Source organism: Mustela putorius, unplaced genomic scaffold (genome assembly GCF_011764305.1).
Source record: "Mustela putorius furo isolate JIRA1106 unplaced genomic scaffold, ASM1176430v1.1 tig00000151_pilon_pilon_pilon, whole genome shotgun sequence".
Classification (NCBI taxonomy): Eukaryota; Metazoa; Chordata; class Mammalia; order Carnivora; family Mustelidae; genus Mustela; species Mustela putorius.
Window position 1 is genome coordinate 14,629,751 of NW_025421296.1, and position 25,354 is coordinate 14,655,104.

Sequence of the window (25,354 nt, forward strand, 5' to 3'; positions counted from 1 at the left end):
CACAGTCATGACTCAGGGAAATCTGTCACAACTGTAGGAGCTCTAGGGGCTGAAATGATCATTTTAACACATCTTATCTCTCAACGAAACACAAATAAGAGATAAACCACTATGATTTTAGAATTCTGAAAGAATGATTCATTTTTCTAGGGCTTTAATTCTTAGCAAGATTTACATAGTCGAGACCTGGAAAACTAATATATCCATACAAATAACTTTGATAGTTCCAGAAAGAGAACTAAAATCCAATTAAAATAAAATCCAGTTATATTAAAGGAGTCAAACTCCAAACTTGTGATTTTCAGAGGAATTTTTAAAGTTGTTTTGAGGCAGAACATCTGAGAGATAATGTGAGCGTCATTAGCATATGTTCTCTAGGATTACCAGACCCCTTAAAGTAGAGACTTTGGTTTCAAGCAAATAAACAAATGTGAAATTTTTCATATCAGGCAAAAACTTTTTTTTTTTTTTTTTTTACTTCATGTCACAGAAGGTGTCATCCAGCTCTGGCCCCTCCCCCTGCCCCACCCTTTGAAATACTTTCAGGAGGAGAAAGGTGTGTGCTAGGTAAACATCCAACTCTCTGTGTCCCCAGGGAGTGTGCCCAAGGAATTTTCTGACCTACACTGTTATACGGAGATAGCCAAGACGTGGGTACTTGTTAATTTTTGTCTTGTTATTGCTGCTTATTCATTTTTATGTATTTTATTTATAATTTAGAAGTCATTGTTTTTTTTTTATCAAAAGTCAGGTGACAATTGTATTTTAGTATCTTCCTGTAAATTCACCCTTGAAAGTAACCAAACTTGGGAAAATAATAGATTATTAGTATTCTGAACAGTTTCTCCTAAGGGTTGCTGTGTTTTATAAGCACAAGTTGAGAAATATGAGCTTCCTGGGCTGTGGGATTATGGGTAGCTTATTGTAGAGGGATGGCCCTGGATCTGGATGTCAGCCCCCACCTCCACCCCCGCCACCTCTGGCTAGCTGTGTGATCTTGAGCAAGCCCCTAGCCCCTTAGAAAATCATTTCCCTTCTGTAAAATTGAGCAGAAAGCCCCTTTCTTGTCATTACTGTAAAGATTAAATGCAATAAAGAACTGAACACCATGCCAGGAGCATAACAGTTTATTGTCCTAGGATGTCACTGGATCGTCCTCATTTAAATGATGAGGAACCAGGACTCAGAGACACAGACCTGCCCCAGGGTCACACAGGCAGGTGGTGCTGAGCCAGCAGTTTGGCCCTAGTCTCTGGACCTCAAACCCATCGTGGTTTTCCCTCCACATTGTGCACTGGGCTTTGAAGTTTCTGAAGGCTGTTGATGAGCAGCTCCGTATCCTGCATGGCATAGGTGGTAAACTGGCCGAGCCTCCTTCACACTGGGCTGTGCCCTCTCTCAGGGATCAGTTTCACTGCTTATTCTAAGCAGAACACAAGCCCTGCCTCATTTATGTAGAGGCTCCCTTGTACCGCCTGTCTGCCGTTGCTGTGCTCTGAATGTGTATCTGCGGAAGGGAGAAGACAGCCGTGATTTACCAAACACCTGTTGTGTGGCACCTGCTTTGCGTGCTCTCGCGTGTAAATTCTGCAACGTGTCTCACCATGTAAATGAAGACACAGGGTTCAGAAAGGTCAAGGATGCCTTTGGGGTTTGAGCAGACATGAGCACGCAAGCCCGGAATCAAACCAGTTAGTTGTTTCAATGATAAAGGTACCAAATGAATCACCGAGCCACCCATGAAAATAAAAACACACTAACATAAACACGTAGGCAGCCCATTACAGAGTAAGGAGAAACAAGAACCTCGGCACAGATCTGTCAGATTCAAAAGCTAACTCAACTTTTTTTTTTTTTTTTCTAATGACAGTGAAAGCCAGAGAGGGGTAGGTATATGGAAAGTTGGTTTGCAGATTTGCGGAACATCCCTGGAAACCATCTCGTATGATGCACGTAGGCACCTCCATCGGCAGGACTCCTCTCTTTCTGAAGAATAATTAATAAATATTTTCTTTTAGCATATAACAAACAGTTGAACCAAACAATTATGTAAACTGGAAATGACCCAAAATGCTAGCAGTTGGCAGCAGCACAGGGAAACGCATTGTCCTGCACATGTGCGTTTTTGTCACTCCCGCCTCTCTGGTGATCTGCACTTAATAGGAATATTTTAAACTATGTAGCTAAGCAACAGAGGTAATTGTTGCTTTCTAGAGCTTTTGTTAGCACTCTAACACAGCCCAAATATGCATAATTAGGTATAATGTCTATAAATCATTATTGTACACATGTGGGTAGTTAAGTGGAGTGAGAGAATAGTTCAATGAATTGAGCATATTCACTGAAAATGCTTTTTATTTGTTTTCTGTAGTTCATAATACTTTAAAATTATCATAACCCTTTACACTTTCTCCTAATAGCCAACCGTGTTATTGAGAAAAACTTCATTTGCATTTTAGACTATGTTTAATATATTATTTAAACCTGGAATTCCTCTGATATGAATTCAGAAGGGAAAAGACCATCCTATCAAATGTGATGTGCTTGTTTACCCAGCCTCTTTTCTAGGAAGTAAAATGTTAAATTTTTCAGTTTATGTTGAATAGATCCCAACAAAAGACTGCACCCTATAATCAGCATTATTTAAAGGGGCTAGTGTTGTGACTAAATTCTTCCCTTCATCCAAAAATGCTTTTAGTTACTATGGCAATATTTACTTGATCCTGGCAGTCCAGTGTTGATTTAGGGAGATAATTACCAGAAAGGAAGATGATGGAGATGTATTTTTGAGTGTCCTTGTCAGAGACAATGTTTATAAAAAATTAAATGAGACCAAAAAAGGCACATTGTCTCCTCCACAGAAACCCTCTCCTGCAGCCATCACGCAGGATGGCTGTCCTTTTCTTCCCTCCAAAGATGTTTATTAACACAGAATGCACTTCACTTGGTGTCTTTCACAGTCTTTAAGGGGGCTTATTATTTTGTGTTGCCCGTCCTCCATTCTGCCTTCAGAGACACAGAAATGGTCCTTCTCCTCCTTCTCCTCCACCTCCTCCTCCTCCTTCTTCTTTTTGTGCTTCTTCTTCTCCTTCTTCTTTTTTCTGACTGAATATTTAAGGGGACCATTGCTGGATTGTCTGGTGCATTTCACAGCCGCATGTATGCTCCCCTGATCACCATGCATGCTAAGTCAGGGCTGGAACACTAGCAGATCTGCACCCTGAATTGTACCGTTAATTGGGTGCAGGCTTGGGTAGGCTATCATTTATTTATATATATACATATACAAATATATAAGCATATATACATATATAAATATATATATACACACACATACACACATATACACATGTATATATGTGTGTGTGTGCGTATATATTATATATATAGATATAATACGTGTGTGTGTGCACGTATACACACATGCATGCATACGATACATATACATATGACTATACATACACATACTGTCACTGCAGCTGGGCCACTGCCAAGGATGAAGGGGATGACACTGATAACTGGACTGGGACAGATCCAGTGGACTGTTCTGGACAGACTGGCATGTGGAGACCTGCTCTTAGTCCCAAGGCTCTCTGAATGTCAAGACTCCAGTCAGCCGGCTACTGAAAACAATTCGTTGATGTTCTACATACTTGGCCATCTCCATCTCTCATCTCATTGCCTTCTTATGCAAATGAATGCATGTACCAGGCCAGAAAATGTGTCACTATTTTATGTATTTGACCATGCTGGAAAGCCTGGGTGGCTCAGTTGGTTAAGCTTCCAACTTCCTGATTTCATCTCAGGTCATGATCTCAGGGTCCTGAGATCAAGCCCCACGGTGGTCTCTGCACCCAGCACAGAGTCTGCTGGAGATTCTTACCCTCTGCTCTCAATCTCTCCCTCAGTCTCTCTTTTCTCTCTCTCAAATAAATAAACAAATAAATAATTCTTTAAAAAAAAAGATATTTGGGGACACCTGGGTGGCTCAGTGGGTTAAGCCTCTGCCTTCAGCTCAGGTCGTGATCTCAGGGTCCTGGGATCAAGTCCCGCATCAGGCTCTCTGCTCGGCAGGGAGCCTGCTTCCTCCTCTCTCTCTCTGCCTGTCTCTCTGCCTACTTGTGATCTCTCTCTGTCAAACAAATAAATAAATAAAATCCTTAAAAATAAATAAATAAATAAAATTGAAAAAAGATATTTGATCATGTTAATTCTCCCATTTACTTGCATTTCCCTTGGCATGGAATTTCTGTGTGACAGTTCTGAAAGTCGACAGGAAACCTTGAAAGCTTCATAACTCTCTTAGTTATCATCTGTATGTGGATGTATTCTGTCTTTTAACTAACATTCCATAAAATCTGAAAGTATGTTTGAGAAACTGTGGAGACAGTGAACATAAACCAAATAAGCTTTGAAAATACGCTGCCATGCTAGCAGAGAAATTTGATGTTTCCTTTATGCATAGTATTATACATATTTGATTTCCTTCTGGTTGGTTAGGATTTGCAAATATAAGAGGTACAGTAACAACAATTTCACATTCAGCATTCTGTTATTGCTAAGTATCTATTTCAGTATCCTGGAAACAATGAGCTGTTAAAATGCTGAAAATTTTACTAGCTCACTTCTTTAAATGCAATTCTCAGAACATTAAGGTCTGTTTTATTTTGTTTCATATTCATTCATATATATTTTTCTCTTCAATGTTTATAAAGTTGAGAGAATCCATATATCACATGTTGTACTTATGATGCATATATATGATATATGTGTATATATATATAAATATATATATAATATTCAATATGAATTGAATAATATACAATATTCAATATGAATTGAATTCAATATATATATTGAATATATATTCAATATATATTCAATGTATATATTCAATTATATATATTTATTCAATATATATATTCAATTATATATATTTATTCAATATATATATTCAATATATATATTGAATTCAATTCATTTTGAATTCAATAGATATTGAATATTCATATTCAACTCATATATATTCATATTCAATTCATATATATATTGAATTCAATATATATAAATAAATCTGTCTCTCATCTACTTATTGGTGCAATTTTCTTAAAATATTTTTTGCTGTTGTTTTTTAAGTATTGGTTTTCTTTTTCCATAGAAGAAATTGTGATAAAACCTATGGATGAAAACCTTCATTCGACTGCACAAGAAAACTCCAATGGGAAGGAAGACAGATATGGCTGCTATCAAGAGCTTGTGGTCAAATCTTTAATGCACTTGGGGAAATTTGAAAAAAATGTGTCTGTTCAGACCATAAGTGAGAATTTAAATGACAGTGGCATCCAGTCTCTAAAAGCAGAGAGTGATGAAGCTGATGAGTGCTTTATGATTAATTCTGATGATGGAAAAGAAAAGATCGATGATTCCCAGCTTCGGTTCTGCTCCTCGGATGACAGTGAAAGTAACTCTGAAAGTGCAGAGAATGGTTGGGACAGTGGCTCCAACTTCTCTGAAGAAACCAAACCACACAGGGTCCCAAAGTATATTCTAGTGGATAACAGAAAAGACCTATTGGAAGTTCCTGAAATTAAAACTGAAGGTGACAAGTTTATCTCTTGTGAAAGTATGTGTGATTCTAAAACTGAAAGGAGAGACCCACAGAATGCTCCTATGGAACCGCTGGACAGCAAAGCCCAGCCCTCATTCACTGGGATGGAGGAAGATGATAACGAGTGTCTGGCAGCCGTGACAGAAGAGTCTGTTGACCTGGAGAAGGCGAAGGGGAACTTGAGTTTGCTGGAGCAGGCGATTGCTCTCCAAGCTGAGCGAGGTTGTGTTTTCCATAACACCTACAAAGAGTTGGACAGGTTTCTACTGGAACACCTTGCTGGGGAAAGGAGACAAACCAAAGTTATTGACATGGGTGGAAGACAAATCTTTAACAATAAACGTAAGACACATTTTTTTTTGCATTTATTTTAGGAATAAAATTGCTTTGCGGGTTGGAAGAAAAATTAGTAAGATTTGATTATCACTTCTAGATAGCTTTTGACAACTTGATGCAATTTAAAAGCCAATTCATATTGTAAAATAACAATATCTTTTTTTTTCCCCTCTGTCTACTCTCTAGCTTGTTCTCAGATTGAGCTTGGTCAGTTTTGCGATGTTTTTACACATGAAAAAAAGAATCATTGCCTCTTTTTTCTTAATTTGACAGCTTTTTAAAAATATATAATATTTGTACAGTACTATATTGGACATGTTAGAGGGACATTAGTACTTTTTGGATTTTAAATCATTTTATTAATCAAATCAATTCCAGAAATTTAATTTTTCTTTTCCACTTTTTTTGGGGGATCATCTGACTCCTTTGGAGGAGCTTCAAAATAATGTTGAGCTACTGGCAAATTGGACAGGATGCTCTGATCTTTCTTAGGATAAAACTGAATGCTAATGCCTTTAGAAGCCTTGTGCTTTTACCAGGTCTCTAACTCAGGGCTACAAATATCTGGTCCAAACATAAATGAGAAGAATAAATGTGCTTGGAGGAGGCCTTAAAACTGTTCCTCAACTTTAGTGAAATTATGTCCTATCTCCTATAATGCTACTCCTCCCCTCACCCTGAGTCTTACACCAGATGGGCCTGGTGATAATTCCCAAATGGTGGTTCTCAAGTGCCTAGAAGGCTTGTTTAAGATGAGTATTTCCAGGATCCTATCAGACTTACTGCTCCAGAACTTGCCTTTTTTTAAAGCACACTTTTTCAGATGATTCTTGGGTGCCTTGAAGTCCAAGAACCACAGAATTAGAATAACTTAGAGAAAATTAAGGTCATGTCCCCAAGAAGCTTACAAGAATAATATGTTAGTTATGGTTTGGAAGATCTGCTTTCTGAGATTTATGCAGAAATGAACTGTATATTTTGTCATTTGGGGTCTATTGTAGTACTCACCTGCAATCTTGTCAATTATTATCTTGCAACTCAGAGCTGAGAAAACAAAACAAAGAATAAAATAATGTCATGTAGTGAGGAGCAAGATAATAATACTATGCAAACACACTTGCCAGGATTAGGATCAAGATAGAATATCAATGCAGTGTATGATTTGGGACGGGACCCACTGTGAGCTTTGTATACTCCACTAATATGCAACGTGCTGAACTTGCATATTTGTTATTTTTTTTAATGGGCTACAAAACCAAAAAAAAAAAAATAGATAAAGTTGACCTCAAATCCTACAAAGTCGTAATTTGTCATCTACTATATTTCACATTCATTCTAAGATACACAGCTTTCCCATTTTAACATCTCTGAAATCAAAAGGTTATGCCATAATTTAATTTTCAGTAGTTTTTTTCTTGCTTGCTAACACACAAAATGCGGCACTATGTTGCAACTGATGATATCTTCTAGCTCCATGAAATTCAGTGTTTGGAGAAACTTCAATTCTTTGTGCCATAGCTTAAAATATTTGACAATCCTTTGGTCATTTTTTTTTTTACTTTTTTATTTTTTTATTATTTTTTTTCCAGTGGCTGCATTTATTTTTTTTTTATAATTAAATTTATTTATTTTCAGCATAACAGTATTCTGAAATCCTTTGGTCATTTTTATAGAACTTAAAACTTTTTGTTTTCAAAAACCAGCAAGGCAATAGAATCTGTGTTTGTAAACATGGGTGATATAAGGTTTAAAGAATTATGAACGAGGCTGGCTAATTCAATAATATATCTTATTGTGTGGGGCATGGTCCTGCCTTGCAGTGTTTAAAATCTTTGCAAGAGGTCCAGACCAGACTAGTATGAAAGACAGGCAAAAAGAGGTAAGGCCCATAATGCATGGGAACTATAAACTTCATCTAGAAGGTACTTGCAGAGTCCAAGTTAGATATTGACTTTCTTCTTTCTCATCCCAGATGTGGGACACAGTAGCTTATGAGCAGCTTCTTCCTCTGGTGTATATTCCATGCTCTTAGGTAAATAATCATACCAACTGAGATTCATGATCTCCACAATATTATCCTGATTTCCCATATACCCTGGGCATGAGACCCCGCTGTTAAAGGAGAGAACACTAACATTTTAAAGTATCATTTTACCCAAGTCTGCAGAGAGTCAACAATTCTAAAAAAAAAATTTTGTAAAAAGTTCAGCTATCTTGTTGCTACTAAGATTTAGTGAGATTTTAGGTCACAGTGTGTATGGAGTCACCATAGAATTTATTATACAGCCTAAGGCACTTTAAGAGCAAAGGGGAGTGCTACAAACAATCACAGGAGTGTATCAGGTGCGAATAAGATAGTCTCAGGCACACCCACATGTAAGGTCACCAGAGTATAAGGTCACTCTCATTATACAGCATTCAGCAAAGAAAATAAAAGGAGAGGAAGAGCCAGGCCTGAGAGTCACCTGAGAACTCAAGCTCTGCCTTCTTATCATGCAAACAGGTTCTGCCCCACAGAGCATTTCATGGCATCTGTTTCACCCAGCAGAGAAGGCTTGCAGACAAACGTGCATGATGGACTGTCAGTGGACCCCACCTGGTCAGGTGCCAGCCTGGCCTTATCTCTCACACCCTCTCTGGCTTCCTATAGACAAATAATGTGGCAAGGAGGGGAAATGCACAGCGCCAAACCTTTCAATGTGGTTTAGAAATGTGGCCTCACCTGGACCAGGTCCAAGGGAGGAAGGGCATCAAAACCCACACTGCTTTTCCTCTTTTCTAATTCCCTCTCATATGCAGTGTCAACCACGGTAATGTCACCTGAATCAAACTTCATGGATTTTTGACTCTCCATCTACAGATATTATAGGCCTAAAACAACTTCAAAATTAGCAACATTTTTGGATTAAATAAAATATATAGCATAAAAGTCAAAGAACATGTCAAAACTCTTAATATTCCTCTTTGTTTCTTGCAAAAGACAGAACAATCCCGATACCATGGCATTTAAATCCTGCCTTTCATGAAACATAAATGTCTGATACTTAAGGCACCCTTATCTTTGGGCTGTTCATTTCTCACTTTCGACTTCCAGTTTTCTCTGCTGACCTTCCCTCCCAGGCAGTGTGCGCCTAAGTTGGAGAATCCTTGGCTCCTCCCCCTTTAGTGAAAGCATGCCCCCAAATAATTGCATTACATACAACCTGCTGTGCCCATCTGCCCAGGACTGTTTATAATCCAACAACTGAGGTGACGTGGTATCACAGAGGCACGTCTGCTCATCGCACTATCCCACCCTGGAGACGGCTGTCGCATCCTGCGACATTGCTCTGCTCTCGGTACTAGGCTTGGAGCAGGAGCATATGGGCCCACCACATCCTCACGCAGCAGGGTTCTGCCCCCTAGTCCACCACCGACAGCTTTCCTAAGGCAGGATCACACAGATATTTATTTTCACTCTCAGCATCAAGTGGATTCATTATTCGTGATACTTCGTGTTCTGAGAAGCCTGTGGCCAGCCTCCATTCCACACTGGTCCTTTCTCTGAGGCTCCCATGTCCATTGTGATTCTGGTTCCTCTGATCATCAGTGCTGAGACACAAGATTGTCCCAGTGTTTGGTATATCATTCCAGGCACAAGTTAGGGAGGTGATTTGGGCTCCAAAAATGCATTTCTGTTTTCAGTTTATTATCTCAGTCACAAGTATGAAAATATCTGCAGAAGGCCTCTGCTGTGGTAGCTCTAACCCCACCGATATTCATGATAATCCTTGTTTATTTTACAAATTTATATAATCTTTCATCTAACCCTCAGCAAAGTGTGGGCTGGAAGATTAAAACCCCAGCTCACGCTCGGACCTCCCCCTCTAGGTCAATGCCTCACAGCAGCCTGGCTAGCAGTGTTACAAAGTGCCCCTTTTCTCTGCCTCCTGGCACCTGTGGTCCCCTTCTCCACCCCAATGTTCTTGGTGGTACAGACCACCCAAGGCCAACCCCACTTCCATTCTTCCTAGAATGCTTCCTTGCCAGGTTCCTATCACCTGAGTTTTCAGTTTCTGCATTCAGAGTAAAATGAAGCTGCTTCTCCATAGCTACCCTCTCCTGATCGATCCAAAGTGGCGATGGATTGGGATTTGGGGATCTGGTCCCTCTGCAGCACGGCCCATTGTCTGAGCATGGCATAAGATGCCATTGTTGAGGGGCACTGGGTGGCTCAGTGGGTTAAAGCCTCTGCCTTTGGCTCGGGTCATGATCTCAGGGTCCTGGGATCGAGCCCCGCATCGGGCTCTCTGCTCAGCGGGGAGCCTGCTTCCCCCTCTCTCTGCCTACTTGTGACTTCTCTCTGTCAAATAAATAAATAAATTCTTAAAAAAAAAAAAAAAGACGCCATTGTTGACTCACTCCCTGACTCTGGCCAGAGTAGCGCTTGGACCTGGAACCTTAGGGCCACAGAAGGCCAGAGACCTGTAGGAACACGACCAGAGCAACCCTTCTCAGATGGGGTGACTTCTTTGTTTTATCATTTGGAATCTGGCTTTCTTGAGACCCTTTCAATAAGAGATAGTTTTAATTTAAATACATTCTTTCTTCTTTCTTGCCTTTTTTTTTTTCCTTTCCTTTTCAGGAGCTTCGGCATCGTCTGCCTCTGGTGTGGGGTTCGCTTTTCATAATGAGACACTAACTACAATATGTGATATGACAACTTAAAACCATCTCTGTATTTTAACACTCCCTTGCCCTGTGTCAGCCTTTGCTTAGAAAACCAAGAAAATTGAAAACATTTTTTATGCTTCCACAGGTCTTAGTTGAGGGTCTTATTCAAGGCAATGTGAGAAGAATGTTTATGCTGTAAAAACTGAGCGAAGTGAGAATGTCGCTCTGCAAGGCCACTCGAGTGAATGGGAAGGGAAAGAAGAGCCAGATGAATCTCTTGATTTAATTTCTCTGTAGATTCACCAAGGCCTGAAAAGAGGGAGACCAAGTGCCCTATCCCCGGGTGCGATGGCACGGGACATGTGACAGGACTCTACCCCCACCACCGCAGCCTTTCGGGGTGCCCCCATAAAGTGCGGGTTCCCCTGGAAAGTGAGTATGACATATCCTTAAAACCAGTAGGCTTCTTCTTAGTGCCCCACAGCATCGTGGTCTTATCCTCTTTCTCCTCCAGTGTGGAATTCGGAATGAAAATATAAAGTTTCCTTTCTGTATCAAGAAAATTTCCATCTAGCTGGGTGTTTAAAATCATTGTGTTAATAGAAAACCTGAGGGTACAGTTAGGACAGTAGGTCAGGAGACAACCGACATTGCGAAGAGAATTTGTTATAGTTCCTGAAGGGTGGGGGTGTGCCACAGCAGGCAGGGCCACAAAGGGGAGCATCAGGGTCATCAGGGGCCAGGGATGGGGGGAACTTCTGGTTTCTATGGGAAGGAGCAAAGTAAGCAGTCTTAAGACTGGCTAGTTTGAATTCGCTCAGTAGGCTCCAAAGCTTGAGGGTTGTCTATGGGTGTCTGATACCTGGCAGATGGAGAGTGTGAGTCTAATAAAAGAGGCAGTTGGGCATGGACTCACAATTGGTTGATTTGCCTTTAAAAACTGTTTGAAAGGGCAGTCTTTTCAGGGTTTGCCAGGGCCCAGATGACAAAGCATCAGAATACAGAAAATAAAAAAGCCATGGTTAAAAAACTGTGGACTGCGCAGTCCTTTCTCACCCAGAGGTGTGGCTTCCTTAAGCCCAGGAGCAGTTTTGGCCTCAGTGCATCATCTAAATATAAGAAGTGCCTTCCAGGGGCATTGGGTGGTTTGGTTGGTTAAGCATCTAACGATTGATCTCAGCTCAAGTCTTGATCTCAAGGTTGTGAGTTCAAGCCATGAGCTGGGCTCCACACTGGGCATGGAGTCTTAAAAAAAAAAAAAAAAGCCTCATCACCAGGGTCCTCCCTACTCCCCATCTCCCCATTCCGTGTAGAACCTGTGATGCCTGCCATGCCTTTTGAGGGCATCCTGCAGTAGCAGAGGGCCCTGAGCAAGAGCAAACATTGGTGGCTTTTCTACCCTCAGCCCTGCTGTGAGCTAGGAAACTAGAGGAGAAGGAAAGGGCTGTCTTCTAAGTTTTGAAGTATCAATGTGTTACATCCTCTACTTCTTTAGCCTACGTATTGAAACACCCATGGGTCATACAAACCACAGTGGTGTGAATGCCTCAGCATCAGCCTTCTCAAAAACACAGCTTTACAAATCAGTGCATCTAATCTGTTCTGTACTGTCCCAGTAGATTACCAGTTCCTCAAAGTGATTACCGAGTTGTTCACACAACCATGCTCTTCCACCAATAACTGAATGGCAGTGCAGGGGGGATTGGGGAGCAATGGACAAGAATCAAAGAAATATCTCTTAGAAAATAAAGAACACTATATTCAGAAGTTCACACAGTGGGGAAAAGTTAACAGGAACTACTTGACAAATAGTGTTCTCCATCCACTTTTCCAAGGAAAAGCACATAAATATAAAAGGAAGGTTATGAGCCTCTCATTTTAAGTTGAATACAAACAGAATAGTCTTATTTAAGTCTAGTGTTAACCATGACATGACATTTAGAGAAACTAAAACTTGAACACGCTGCTGAATTTAGTTTTTGAAGTTCTTGAGTGCTCATTAATTTCAACCCAAACGTTTATGGGGGGGAAGAAAGGCAAATTATATAACCAAATTCTTATGAAGGCAAAGTTGAGAAGTCAGTTTGTTAGCATGTTATGTATGCATGGTATACTATTCTTTTCTTTTTGTGATTTTTTGTGCTCAGTTCTTGCCATGCATGAAAACGTGCTCAAGTGTCCCACCCCAGGATGCACTGGAAGAGGGCATGTGAACAGCAACCGCAACACCCACCGGAGGTAATTGTGATGAGATGCTACTCTTACCTAACGAAGAGAAGTGAGACAGACTTCCCACAGAGGAAATAAGGAACTAACACTTTGTCATCAAAATCTCTGGATCACTATCAAATATGTTACCACTTGAAATAGATAAGAAATATTCTCAATGTGTACAGAGTAAAAAACAAACAAACAAAAAAACCCACACTTTACTTTCTGAGAAATTATCATTTAACAGACAGGCAAACAACAAAAAATGTTCTATTTGAACACTAGAGTTATACATTCATATAATCATATAAACAGAACATGTTCTTTCTTGCTCTGGAACTTCACCATAGCCATTTTGAATACATAGCCTATACAACTGAAAAGAGTTGTGTAGGGTTTGTCTTGGATCCCATCCAATAAACATTAACAAGTTACCAAAAGGGCTTCAATCTACTGTGGTTCTGACTATAAGCCAGGAGGAAGGTAAACATCATTTCATCTCATTGAGATTCATTACATTGAGATTCCTACTCATTTAAAACACACATGTGCATTTACATACAAATGTATTGTGTGGTATATAAATATATACTGTGTATCTATTATGTGCTCACAAGATACTATGTAACTCATAAGCATATTGCCAGAAAACTTCATATTCTATACTTCAAATTTAAACTGATTTAAATCTTGAGATAAATCATAGAATTATCATGCTAACATCTATAGCTGGGCACATTGTAATTGGAGTGGGTGCATTCTACTTAAAATGTTATAGACTTTCAGAATAATTCCCTTACATAATTTTCCGATTTTTAAAAATGAGTTTGTTACTCATCACTTCTTAGATGGGATTGGGGGGCAAATGTTGACATAGTAGTTTGCAAAATCTTTTTTGGGATCTATTAGCATGAGAAAGGTGCTAAGTGAACTATTAATATGACTTAACATTTAATGCATACCAAGTATGTTGTGAGGTACATGCCAAAGCAAATTACTTTATCTTTTTAACTCAAATCCTCCTTTTTAATTTTTTTTAAACAGTCTTTCTGGTTGTCCAATTGCTGCAGCTGAAAAATTGGCAATGTCCCAGGACAAAAATCAGCTTGATTCACCCAAAACTGGGCAGTGTCCTGACCAGGTTCACAGGTATGACCCTCCCATGACGTTCCTAGTAGTCTGCCCATGCCATGCCCCTATGCAATGCGTCCAGCTCCCCTCATGTGCCAGTTCACTATGGCCTGACCTTCGTTCACAACTACCAATGTCTATTTGAAAGGCTGGTCCAGTTAATCATACTCTCACTTAAGTGAACTGCTAGACCCTGAGAAGCTTAACATGAAATTAATCTATATGTAAAGATAACACAATGTGGATGAATCTAAAAGAAATAAAGTGTATAACATACATTAATCAAAATTCTGTGTCACTAAATGCAACCCATCCCACTAGTCAGGTAAGCCCTCCTGATGATTGATTAACCTTTCTCCCTGTAGATAATGCCTTCATAAATCACTCACACCCACCCAAAATATGTGGTGTTATATATTCATTCCTCTGTTCCAGCTACACATATAATTTCTTTAAGACAAAAATACATTCCATGAATTGATAAGTGTTAATGAAATATCTCCTCTTTGCCCAGGTACTTCACAATCTCCAGCAGTTTGGAAGACCTTACTTACACTTAAATAATAAACCACAAGTGATGACACAATGTAAAGTTTTACATTTATTAATAATAAATCATATAGATAGGAAAAGTTATTTCAGGATTAAAACAGATGACCAGATCTTCATTGTTACTGAGACACTGAAATGCAACATTGTTATTAGAAGCATTTTCAAGATATGGCTTCCCTTAATATGTGCTCTTAGAGATTTAATTAAAGAGTCAAAAGCAAATGAGTGAAGAACATATGTCAAGCAAAGATCATGAATTACTGAATAACTAGCAATTAAAAATCTTAACAACAATTTCTTGGTTAATATGGCCATATCCTCTAGATTCTCCATAAGTAGGTTATTTATCAAATATAGAAATAGCATTTAGTCTTATTTCCCTAATTTCTTAAAAAATGTGTTTTAGACTAGAATGAAGATATTTTAAGGTTATACACCAAGTTACATATCTAATAATAAGATCAACTGCTTTTTCAAATATATTTATGTAGCAGTTTAAATGTTTTTTATGTAATCCAAGAAATACCATTGAAATCTTGATGTTCTGATGAGTCAGGCATTCTTTGGTGGAAAACAAAAGAAAAACATAGAAGTATTGTAGATATTGCTAAATTCCGAAAAGTATATTTGTTTATCTTCATTGACCCTTAGACTATATTTGTGTTTTTCTTGACTGGGATCGGTGCTACACAAATATGACGCCCTTGTTTAATCCCAGTACAGAAGTTGTAAGGGAGTATTTAACTCATAGCTTGGATTAAGGTAATTCTATTGCAAAATGTGATAGCTATTCTGATACAAAATTTTGATTCATATTGAAATGATAACAGTTTCACAGATAAAATATCGAAGTATCAGCAAAAACACTGAGACAAAGGGAAAAAAGGTGGAAAGCCTAAGAAATTCACAATTCAGAAGTGAGGTTTCTGGTGAGTATGCTGCCCCTGTTAGGTGTCAGGCTCCTGTCAGCTCTGCTGAAGGAGAGTGGGAGTCAGCATCGCTTCTTTTGAATGGACTACAATGCCACTTCCCCACCAGCTACAAACGTGACTTTTCACCACCAGGCTGATTAATAGTCTTAATATGTAGAACGGGCACACCTTGTCAGTGCCCTAATGATAGTTAGATGGCGTTTTTCTGTGTGGAACTCGAAGTGCTAACAGACATTAAATACTTGCTGCTCATTGTATCTGCTTAAGGCAAATGCAAAATTGCACGTTCCTCTTTTATCCATGGGAGACAGACCCCCAACATGCAGCCTCGCCATAGACATCCAGAACCCTTGGTGCCTCCCATCTTTCACTCCTAGCACAGAGTACTCTCTTTTATCATACTCTGACCAGCTCTTTTCCACAGTACACTGTCTCCGTGGGTATTGACAGGCATGACACATTGGATCTGCTTTAAATTCTGATGCTAATATGCTCACTAAGAATTTCATCATAGTTCTTTTGAACTCTCCCCTCTTTCTTCAGGACAAGCTTGGTGAAACAAATTGAATTCAATTTCCGATCACAAGCCATCTCCTCTCCCAGAGCCACGGTGTCAAAAGAACAAGAGAAGTTTGGAAAAGTACCATTCGATTATGCCAGTTTCGATGCCCAGGTTTTCGGTAAACGTCCCCTCATGCAAACAGGTCAAGGACGAAAAACACCACCATTTCCTGAATGTAAGCCTCAAATTCTAATCTTTAATCCCAAAATGCATCTTGTCTATGTGTGTTTGGGGGCAGGCATGTACTCAAATCTAGAATACATTATTTACTGCAAGAAGGAGAGAAAATACATTGTGCAGTAAAATAAAAATAAGTTATCAAGTGATAACTTGATCAGAATTATCGATTTTACGTAAAGTTAAACTGAACATGGTGAATAGTTACTGGATTAATTATTCTCCAAATATCATGCCATTGTTGAATCAAAATACAGTAATTCTAAAGAAATATTTAATTTACATTCAGCTGGGTTTGGGATTAATAACAACTGTTATAGTCATCACAATACAGTAATTTTGATCCATGTTGAAATTATGGAAATTTAACAGGTAAAATATTGAAATACTACTTAAAGTAGTACTTAAATCAGCAAAAGCACTTAGACTGAAAGGAAAAAGTGAAGGTCTTGGAAGAAACTCACGGTTTAGAAATCAAGATTTTACAATAGATGCAATATGTGTGACAGTGGAGAGGTTTATCCACATATTGAAGAATTAATATGAATCATTTAAAATGTGTTAATACTCTAATGGTAGCACATCTGTATAGAAAATCATAACTCGAAGATGGTATAATATATACAACTTGGTGTTTTTATTAACACATTTCTTCAAGTGTTTTAGAGTCCTTGAATAGTCTAATGAAAAGGTGAGAAAGTGATCATGAACCCAGATATGAATCCTGCTTTACGATATCATAAGAAGTGAAATTATTCCTCAAATTGAGTCCTCCATAGACCATGGATTCTTCACAACATGCAAATCTATGGAATCCCTTTGATCTCATACCTCTGGACCTACACTGAGTGCTTTTAGGAACATATAACATGGGCTTTATTCTGTGATGTTGGTCACTTCTTTCAAAGAACTAGATGCTATACAAAACATAGCACTGATAAACATACTTGAAAGGAGTTGGCCTATTAACAATGGAGTATGTTATACTCCAAAATATATTCTATCTATTCTGACTAAAAATAGGGCTCAGCCTAAATAACATTAACAACCTGTTAGATTTGGGGAAAAATTATATATGCACAGGCACACAATGTTTTCTATTTTATATATATATAAAATGTACACATATGCATACACATATACATATATGTTTAATTCAAGTGAAGCTAGTTAAGGGCATTCTACATACTCATATAATATAGATATTGTTTAAAAATGCAAACATTCAGTGACATTTTTGTATTTTTATAATTGTAGGAATCACGGTTGGAAATGTTTTAAATTGCTTCATGAAAAATAATGATCAAAGTTTACAGTAAACAAAATTTGCAGCAAAATAAATAACTAAATTCTTCATATTATCCCACTTAAATCTTGGGTGTTTCTCCCATAACCTTGAGCATTGTTTACAAACACCCAGAGTGAAGAGAAATATGGTTAATTCTCTCTCTCCATAATGCCTTGTTGCCACAACAAAAACATAAAACAGAAACTCAGCCTTGATAACTAAAATTGCCTTTCTGCTCATCCTGAGAACACTTTCTCTGTCCTTTACTTATCATGTTCTACCTAAATATTCAAAATGCTAGCTCATTAAAGGCTCTACCATTTATTTAGTTCCATTTGGTCGGACATTAAGAACAACTTCTGCTGGTTTAAGCACAAAACAAACCTGTATATCAAATAATAAAAATAAAAATACAATTCTATGTCTAAATATAAATTGTTATTGTGAAAACAAATGTTGAAAGGGTGCACTTTTTTTTTTTTTTTTTTTTTTGCTACTGGAATTACTGGTCTTCACACATACACAGTTCATAGATGTCCAAGTCTTAAGCCTCTGTAGTCCCTGACAGATTTTGCCAGTGTAGTTTTAATCCATAATTTTTGCCACGAATGCTGCCAGTGCACCTGTCCCATAACATTAGTTATAAAGTTTTTACCATAAGAAGCATAAATACGAAAAATATTAAGAGAATAGACATTCTTCCCCAGCCATCACATCATTCGATCTGTGAACGTCTGTGAAAACCAATCTCAATAACCTTCATTGAGTGTACCAATGGATAATGGATCATGTTTAAATTTATTCTTGACGTATCATGTAAGAAGGTATATCTCTAAAGCAAATCTATTTAATGACTAAAACACGTACATGCAATTGCTAATCAAATCTCTCTTCAACAGCAAAGCATTTTTCAAATCCAGGGAAATTTCCTAATCGACTGCCTAGTGCAGGCGGCCACACACAGAGCCCGTGCCGTGCCAGCTCTTATAGCTACGGTCAATGCAGTGAAGACACCCACATAGCAGCAGCTGCTGCCATCCTGAACCTTTCCACCCGCTGCAGGGAAGCTGCAGACATCCTCTCCAACAAACCACAGAGTCTGCATGCCAAGGTAGGCCAGTCCAAGAGCCCAGAGGGTGGGCCAGTGACTGAACCGTGAGAATAAACTGCCTTTCATGTTCCTAACCACATTCACTACCAGGCCGCTCCCCATCCCTAAAGCACATCCCTTCCTCGTCTTAGGAAGAGACTCAGAGGAGCATTGACAAGGATGAGTTTTGTGGCTTCCAGAAGGAGTGAAGGAGTGTTGTTCTTGAAGGCGGTATACCAAAGCCTGGGGAGAAGTGAGTGATGGAGCCTGGCTGGGGAGGTTTATAGACATCAAACCTACCTTTGTGTTGGGGACTTTGGCACACAAGAAAGAGGCATGCCGTTAAAATCAAACTGAACAATGGAAGCTTTTTGCTGTCTGCAAGTCAAAGATGGTAGGAAATGTTTGACCACACAGTGGCTTGTCAAACAGTTGCAAAATGGACTCATGAGATTTTCTTATTGCACACATTACGATTTTATGATGCAAGGTAGTCTCAGTTGCTGCCGTATTCTCAAAGGACACTGAATAAAACGTGGATACGTTAAGTTAACAAGAGATGGTTCAGGGGTACTTTTGAGAACTCAGGTAATTCAAATCCAGAATCAAATTCTGTAAAGTTTATGAGGAGGAGAGGCTTATCAGGCTACAGAGTAGCAGCAATCCTCAGATCCTCAGAGGGAGGGTAGAAGCTGCAACCGCATTCACCCAGAGCCTGTAACTCCCATCGACACAAAAGACTCAGTGAAAAGAAATCATTTTCCTACCTAGATGGCTGAAGCCCACTGAAATAAAGTGCCCAGGCTTATCCGGAGATGTTCCCCTTGCTTTAAGTGGGAGATCTCCTGGGTTAAACCCTAACCCTGAAACTCAGGCGATTAGAGTAGATAGCTCTCTTTTTCCCTGCAAGCACGGCCCCATCCCTGGTGTGGTCAGCTGCTCACCTGTGCTGTGCCAGGCCTTCAGGAGAGCAGGGAATGTGGTGCCATAGAGCATTTGACAGAAGAATCAGAATTAGCTTCTGGACAAATCTGAGCCAAGTAAGCCCCAGGAAGAGTTGGTGGCCAAAAACCACTCAAAAACAATTTTTAAACAAATGAGGTTCTTAAACAAAGAAAAACGCATCCTCTGAAAATTATAAAGAAAATACCCACCTTTCCAAATTCAAAGGAATTCAGGTCAGAAATTATTTACATCAATGAATGATTTGGGGTGCTTTGCAATGCTACTTTAGTTTATTTTTATTCATTTTGTTAAAACCTGAATACATTCCTCCTTTTTAAAGGCACATTCTAATAGGCAGCTAGTTGGGGTAATACTAAAGTATCTTCCTTCTTACGCTTTATATGATTTGTTTGTTAAGGCTGTCCTTTGAGAATAAAAGGACCACTATTATAATGATTAGCACTACTTAAATTATTTGAGCAAATGATTATGTAATGAGTGCTTTCTATCTGCACAGGTAGATTTGTTTGTTTGTTTTTCGGAATTCTGCCCTTAACCTTCACATTTTTCATGTTCTCTTAGTTGCTGGAGCAAAACAATGAAACAAGCAAAGATGACCAAAGATTGAGGGTATTTTCCCTTATCAGTATATGATCTGTTCTTTTCCTGAATACCTTCTGGTCGGAAACGTGACTGTTAAGTTGGCACATTCTAAAAATCCAAGTAATTGACTTGTGCATCTATTCTCACACTCCTATTGGGAGCATGCTGTGTGCCAGAGTTGCTCTATGGAGCGGATACTCCCGCCCAGGGTGACAGGAACTGCCCTGTGGGTCTCGGCCTCCATACAGCCAACCCAAGTCTGAACTGCAGAAACCAAATCGTGGACATGAGGAGGAGGATGGAAGAGACAGAGTGTACAAATAGACTTTTAGAAGGAGTTTGTTACATTAGCAGTTTAAAAAGTCATGTTCCTACCAAAATGATCTCCTTTGACATAGTGGTGGTTAAAAGAGGATAAATATGGCACCCTACAGTGTCACTTTGTGCAGAATCCTCCTTCCAGGCGCATATTCTCACACAACTGTAACAATCTGCAGAATTCTGTTCTAGCTGGATCTTATATTCTGAATATAAAAGAGAGCCTCATAAATTCCTAAAACCACAAAAAATAATTATTGTAGCAAAAATGAGAAAAAGCCAAAGTAATTAACCCTGAAAAAATGGCCTCTGATCCAACAGTGCCCAGTGTAGGCCATTTCTATTCAGTGTTGCATTGCCTTTGTGCCTTTCACTTAATATAGGATTAACTATATATAAATGATCTTCCCCTGTTGAATACTAGCCTGATTCTCTACCCACTATGATTTGATTTTTTCCTCCATGCTGGTTAGTATGTTTATTTCCACTAGCCAAAATCCATAGATCTCTTGAGCTCCTTATTTAGAAAGAAGAATATAGAGATGTATGAATTTTCCCTATTGACTTCTACAGCTGAGTGTAGAAGCATTTTTTTGATGTATAGAGAGATATTCTGGCAGATGGACTCTTAGCTCTACCCACCAAATGGTCTATGAGATTTGGACTTCCCAAGACACATGTTAGATGCTGCCACAGACCCGTCCCTTCAAGGAGTTTTTGGCTGAAGCAGAAAAAAAGAAATTGTTATTCCAGGTCAAGAACTGTGTTTTCATAGGTGATGTTTCTAATGTCCAGGGGAGGCATGGGTGGTTTTGATCAGAACCCAGAGAAATGAGGGCAGATTTCTCATTTTCCTTCTGCCTCCATGCTGTCCTTTCTTTGATGGAATGAGTTTTTCTGACATTTCTTACAAAGCCCAGTAGGAGAACAAATTATAGATCAGGCTGTCACATGTGGGCACAACGTTTTTAAAATCAAGCCAAAGTTTTTAAATGGCCTCCATATCCTCCTGTTGGGGCTAATATAGATACTTCCTGTGCTACCTGCAACTGAGTCCACATTTAGTGAGAAATGTAAATACATGATTTAGAAAATCCCTATTCTTATGGAGAATAATGGCAGCAGGGGCTGTCTTCAGAGAGGCAAAATAACTTTGAGTTCCCACACAGTCTAAAAACAATGTGGGACAATAAGGATATTCCACTTCTCTTTCCGAAGTTTCCTAGCCCCAGCTGACTGTCTACCCAAAACTAAAGCACGTCCTTCATGGACCCTTTCCCAACACCGAATTGAGAAAGTCAGTGCTACCATCGCCCACCACTGCCCCAATGAGTCCATCATATCCCCAAAGTGGATGTGAAGAAGAATTATTTATTTGTTAAAATACAATCCAACATTTACACAATGCATCTACACCACCAAAATCACCTGTATGTTGCTTTAAGTATCTCTGAGGAATCAAGTCAGAAGAAAAAATTAGTAATATCAATATTAGGTTTATCAATATCAATATATATCAATATCAATATCAATATAATGGTTTAGGGTAATTTGAAGTATGAGCCCTCTCTTGAAACTAGTATTTTTATTGGTTCTAAAATTGGTATAATGTCCTTCATTTTAATTTGGAATTAATATGAGTTTGTAAAACGTTCATGGGCCACAGCTTCAAACCCTCCCCCCTTCCGTCTGGCCACCGTTGCTGCTGCTATGAACACAGCATTCAGTAGAAACAGGCGGCCGGCTTAGAATGAGCATCCTGGGTGTGCTGGGTGCACTGAAGGCTGTCCTCCGGCCCCTGAGAGCACGTGCCAGTGTCAGAGACACTCCCCGTCTCCTCCCTTCCTCCTACCCTCAGCAGCAGAGGTAGGATCACGCGCATGGTCTATCTTTATCCTGATCATTTCTGCTTGCCAAGCATTCTGTTGTTTGTTTTGGTGTTTTCCCCACCTGTTTAGACAAAGTAGCATATGCACAGTGTGCCTTAAAAGAAAACAAAAAACTGACACTTGCTTGAAATGTTTAAAGTTCAAAGTCTGTTTTGTGCTTGAATAAAGCCTAGAAACAACATGATAACACTTCACCATCCTTGCTGCCGGATATCAGAAATAGCTTGAAGGCTCTTGGGATGGTAAGAATCCAAAAGCAGCTTTTTTCAGTAACTTTAATATCATGTCAGGTTATACCGTATATTTTGAATGAAATGTTCTGAGAGACTTGGGTCGGAGATCACAAGGAACCAACTGATATGTGTGTATATATTCAGTAATTCTCTCTTTATCTCTGCATACAGTAGCATAGGGATGTCTCTTTTAGCATTTGAAAACCCAATCAAATTAGTTTTATTATAAGTTGTCACTTATTGAATACCTACAAAGTGTCAGGCACTGTAAAGAAGCACTTTGTTTATATTAATTCTTTTTAATCCTTCCAGAAACTCTGTAGAGAAGATATCATCCCATTTAGCAGGTGAAGAAATAGTAGTATGGAGATATTAAATAATTTTCTCAGGCTGGCATAACTGTAACTGTTGGGACTGAAGTTCACAGTAGAACTTTTAAGCAAAGTTAACTTTATTTCATTACTATCTTTGAATGTTTAATTTTTAGTTGTTAAAACATTATTATGCTGTCATTTGCCTGGAAAATATTGGAGACCTGCCTTAAGACTATCTTATAAATACAAGTACAGTAATTTCTGTGTTTTTTCTTTTGTTCTTCAGGGAACAAATTTCTACCCTTTCCCCCTGGTTGTAGGCAAAATAGGAATGCCAGGTTGTTTCCTGCTTTCTGTAATAGATGTCTTTTCCTTGTTGTAATATAATCCTCATAATTATCATTTTACTGGTCGTATAATGTGCCATTAAATAAATGCAGCATAATTTCATTAATCATTTCTTTGTTGGCAGACCTCTGAATCACTTCTCAGTTTATGATACACATAAGGATTATATAAGAAATAATTATTTCAACTTTCAGTTGAATAATAATTTCTATTTATTAAATTATCTTTCACTAACAATCTCCTCTATGTATGAGATAAGCTCCTTGAAGGCAAGAACAATATATTTTTCAATTTTCTTTTCCCCAAAATATGGAGGCTTGAAGACAATAAGTGCTTTCTCAATAATTTAATTAATAAATACATCATATATGGCATCAGTACCTCAAAAATGGCTGAAAGTGATGGTCCTTGATGTTGGCCCTAACTTGGCAAGTGTGTAAATAGTATTGGACTTATGTCTACCCTTACAAAAACCCTTTAAATTTAAGTTTAAATGATTAAAATAAGGATCCAGAATGGCGAATGGTGCTTTTAGAAATCAGAATGCTAGAAGTCAGCAGTGGGGCTCCATGTCCGCTGAATGTTATGCCCTCCTGCTCCTATGGCCTCTCCCACCACCCCTCCTTTGTGTGCTGCCATTTGGAGTTTCAAGCACAGAGAGAAGTGATGTCTATTGACATCTGAATAAAAAATCCATGCAGGAAACGTGTGATCCACCCATCTATGGGCAGAAAGGGACCCTTCTCTGGTACTGTGTGTAATTGTTGAATGCATCTGTGCGCTCACTTAAAGCCCATCTGTACCCTGCTGCCCAAACGTGCTTTCTCCCTGTCAAGTCAGGTGCTCAGAGCAGCCGGCTGGGGCGCGGGATATACAAGAGCGCCTCTTTTAAATATTAAAAGTGATTTTTTCCCCCTCAATCAGCTCATGATTACTCAAGATGTAGAATTATAACAACTCCAAGAATCTCTAATTTTTTTTGTTTACTATTTGGAATTCTTTTCTGCAAGAACTAAAATATATATTAGTGTTGTCTTGGAATCGTTGATATTTTTTTCAGGGAGATCGAATCTGCACTATTTATGGGTTTTGCACTATAAAACTCTGCAGCCCAGTCACATGGCTTCTTTTTCCTAAGCCATCTGTCACAGAGGTCTGGAATTTTATGTGAATGTTGGTTGTGCAGTCTTAACCCAAGTTTTTTATTTTTTTAATGAAAAATGTCAGCAACTACAATATTTAGCATTTTACTTTACATTGGCCATTAAACTTGATTACTATAGCTCTGTTTCATTGCTATAGTTACATATCAGCTATGAAGCCAAGAATTATTTTGATGTGCTCACGACAGACTACATTGTTATACCACAGAGAGAGCACATGGCACTGATATGGTTAATATCTTGGATTTTTGTAACTAAGGTTTATTAATGCTGGTATAAAAACGTATTTGATATTATACAGATGGCATAAGATGTTGTGGTTACTAAGTTATTATCCCGGATAAGCTGTACTGTCAAATTCAGAGCTTAAAACTATCACAGGAGATTAAACTATTTACTAAAAGGGACAGAAAGATATAGCCAAAGCATCTTAGTGCAAACATATTAGAAGTATATTTACCTCCCACAAATATAATAAAGCATACCTACCTCAGAGGCTGAGATTTAAAATAGGAACTTTGCAGGTGAAACAAGCAAACAGAAGAGGTGCCTTGTTTTCTAAATCAGGTGCAAGCAGTGAGCTTTTGGAGCTCAACTACGTTGGCCCACACCTCAGCCCTCAGCCGCAACTGTTGGGGAGGGAGAAGGCAGAGTGTAAATGGGGAGTTAAAATAAATCCCCCGTGGGGAAGTAACTGGCTACCATATGCGTTAGGGATCTTGCTAACATATTCAAAGAGACTCCTGCTTTGCCAGCCAAAAGGAAAAAGAGCAGAGACGTTGTCCAAGATTTAATTGTGACTTGATGGATGATAGTGAAAATACGAAGAGGTATTTATCTGACCCATTTAAGAAAAAGACAAGTGAGCTCTTCCCGCGTTCTGAGTCCTATTGCGTGGCAGTGCTCACCATTGGTGACAGCACAGGAGCCATCCTTTGGCGTGTGTCCTTTGGAAAATCCAGAGCACGTGGGCAGTCTTTGGGTCTTGTACCTTAAACTAC

At 38.8% G+C, this 25,354-nt stretch overlaps 1 protein-coding gene across 6 annotated transcripts in view; it reads left to right on the forward strand.

Annotated features, from left to right (window-relative positions):
* Positions 1-25,354, forward strand: part of LOC101691044 (ST18 C2H2C-type zinc finger transcription factor) — a 297,811-nt gene that overhangs the window by 234,407 nt on the left and 38,050 nt on the right. For all 6 annotated transcript variants that reach the window (XM_045075798.1, XM_004777517.3, XM_045075797.1 and 3 more), the window contains 6 exons: positions 5,159-5,950; positions 10,895-11,029; positions 12,745-12,835; positions 13,853-13,957; positions 15,967-16,160; positions 18,350-18,561. In XM_045075798.1, the coding sequence (XP_044931733.1) occupies positions 5,159-5,950; positions 10,895-11,029; positions 12,745-12,835; positions 13,853-13,957; positions 15,967-16,160; positions 18,350-18,561 (1,529 nt within the window). The remainder of the gene's footprint in view (positions 1-5,158; positions 5,951-10,894; positions 11,030-12,744; positions 12,836-13,852; positions 13,958-15,966; positions 16,161-18,349; positions 18,562-25,354) is intronic.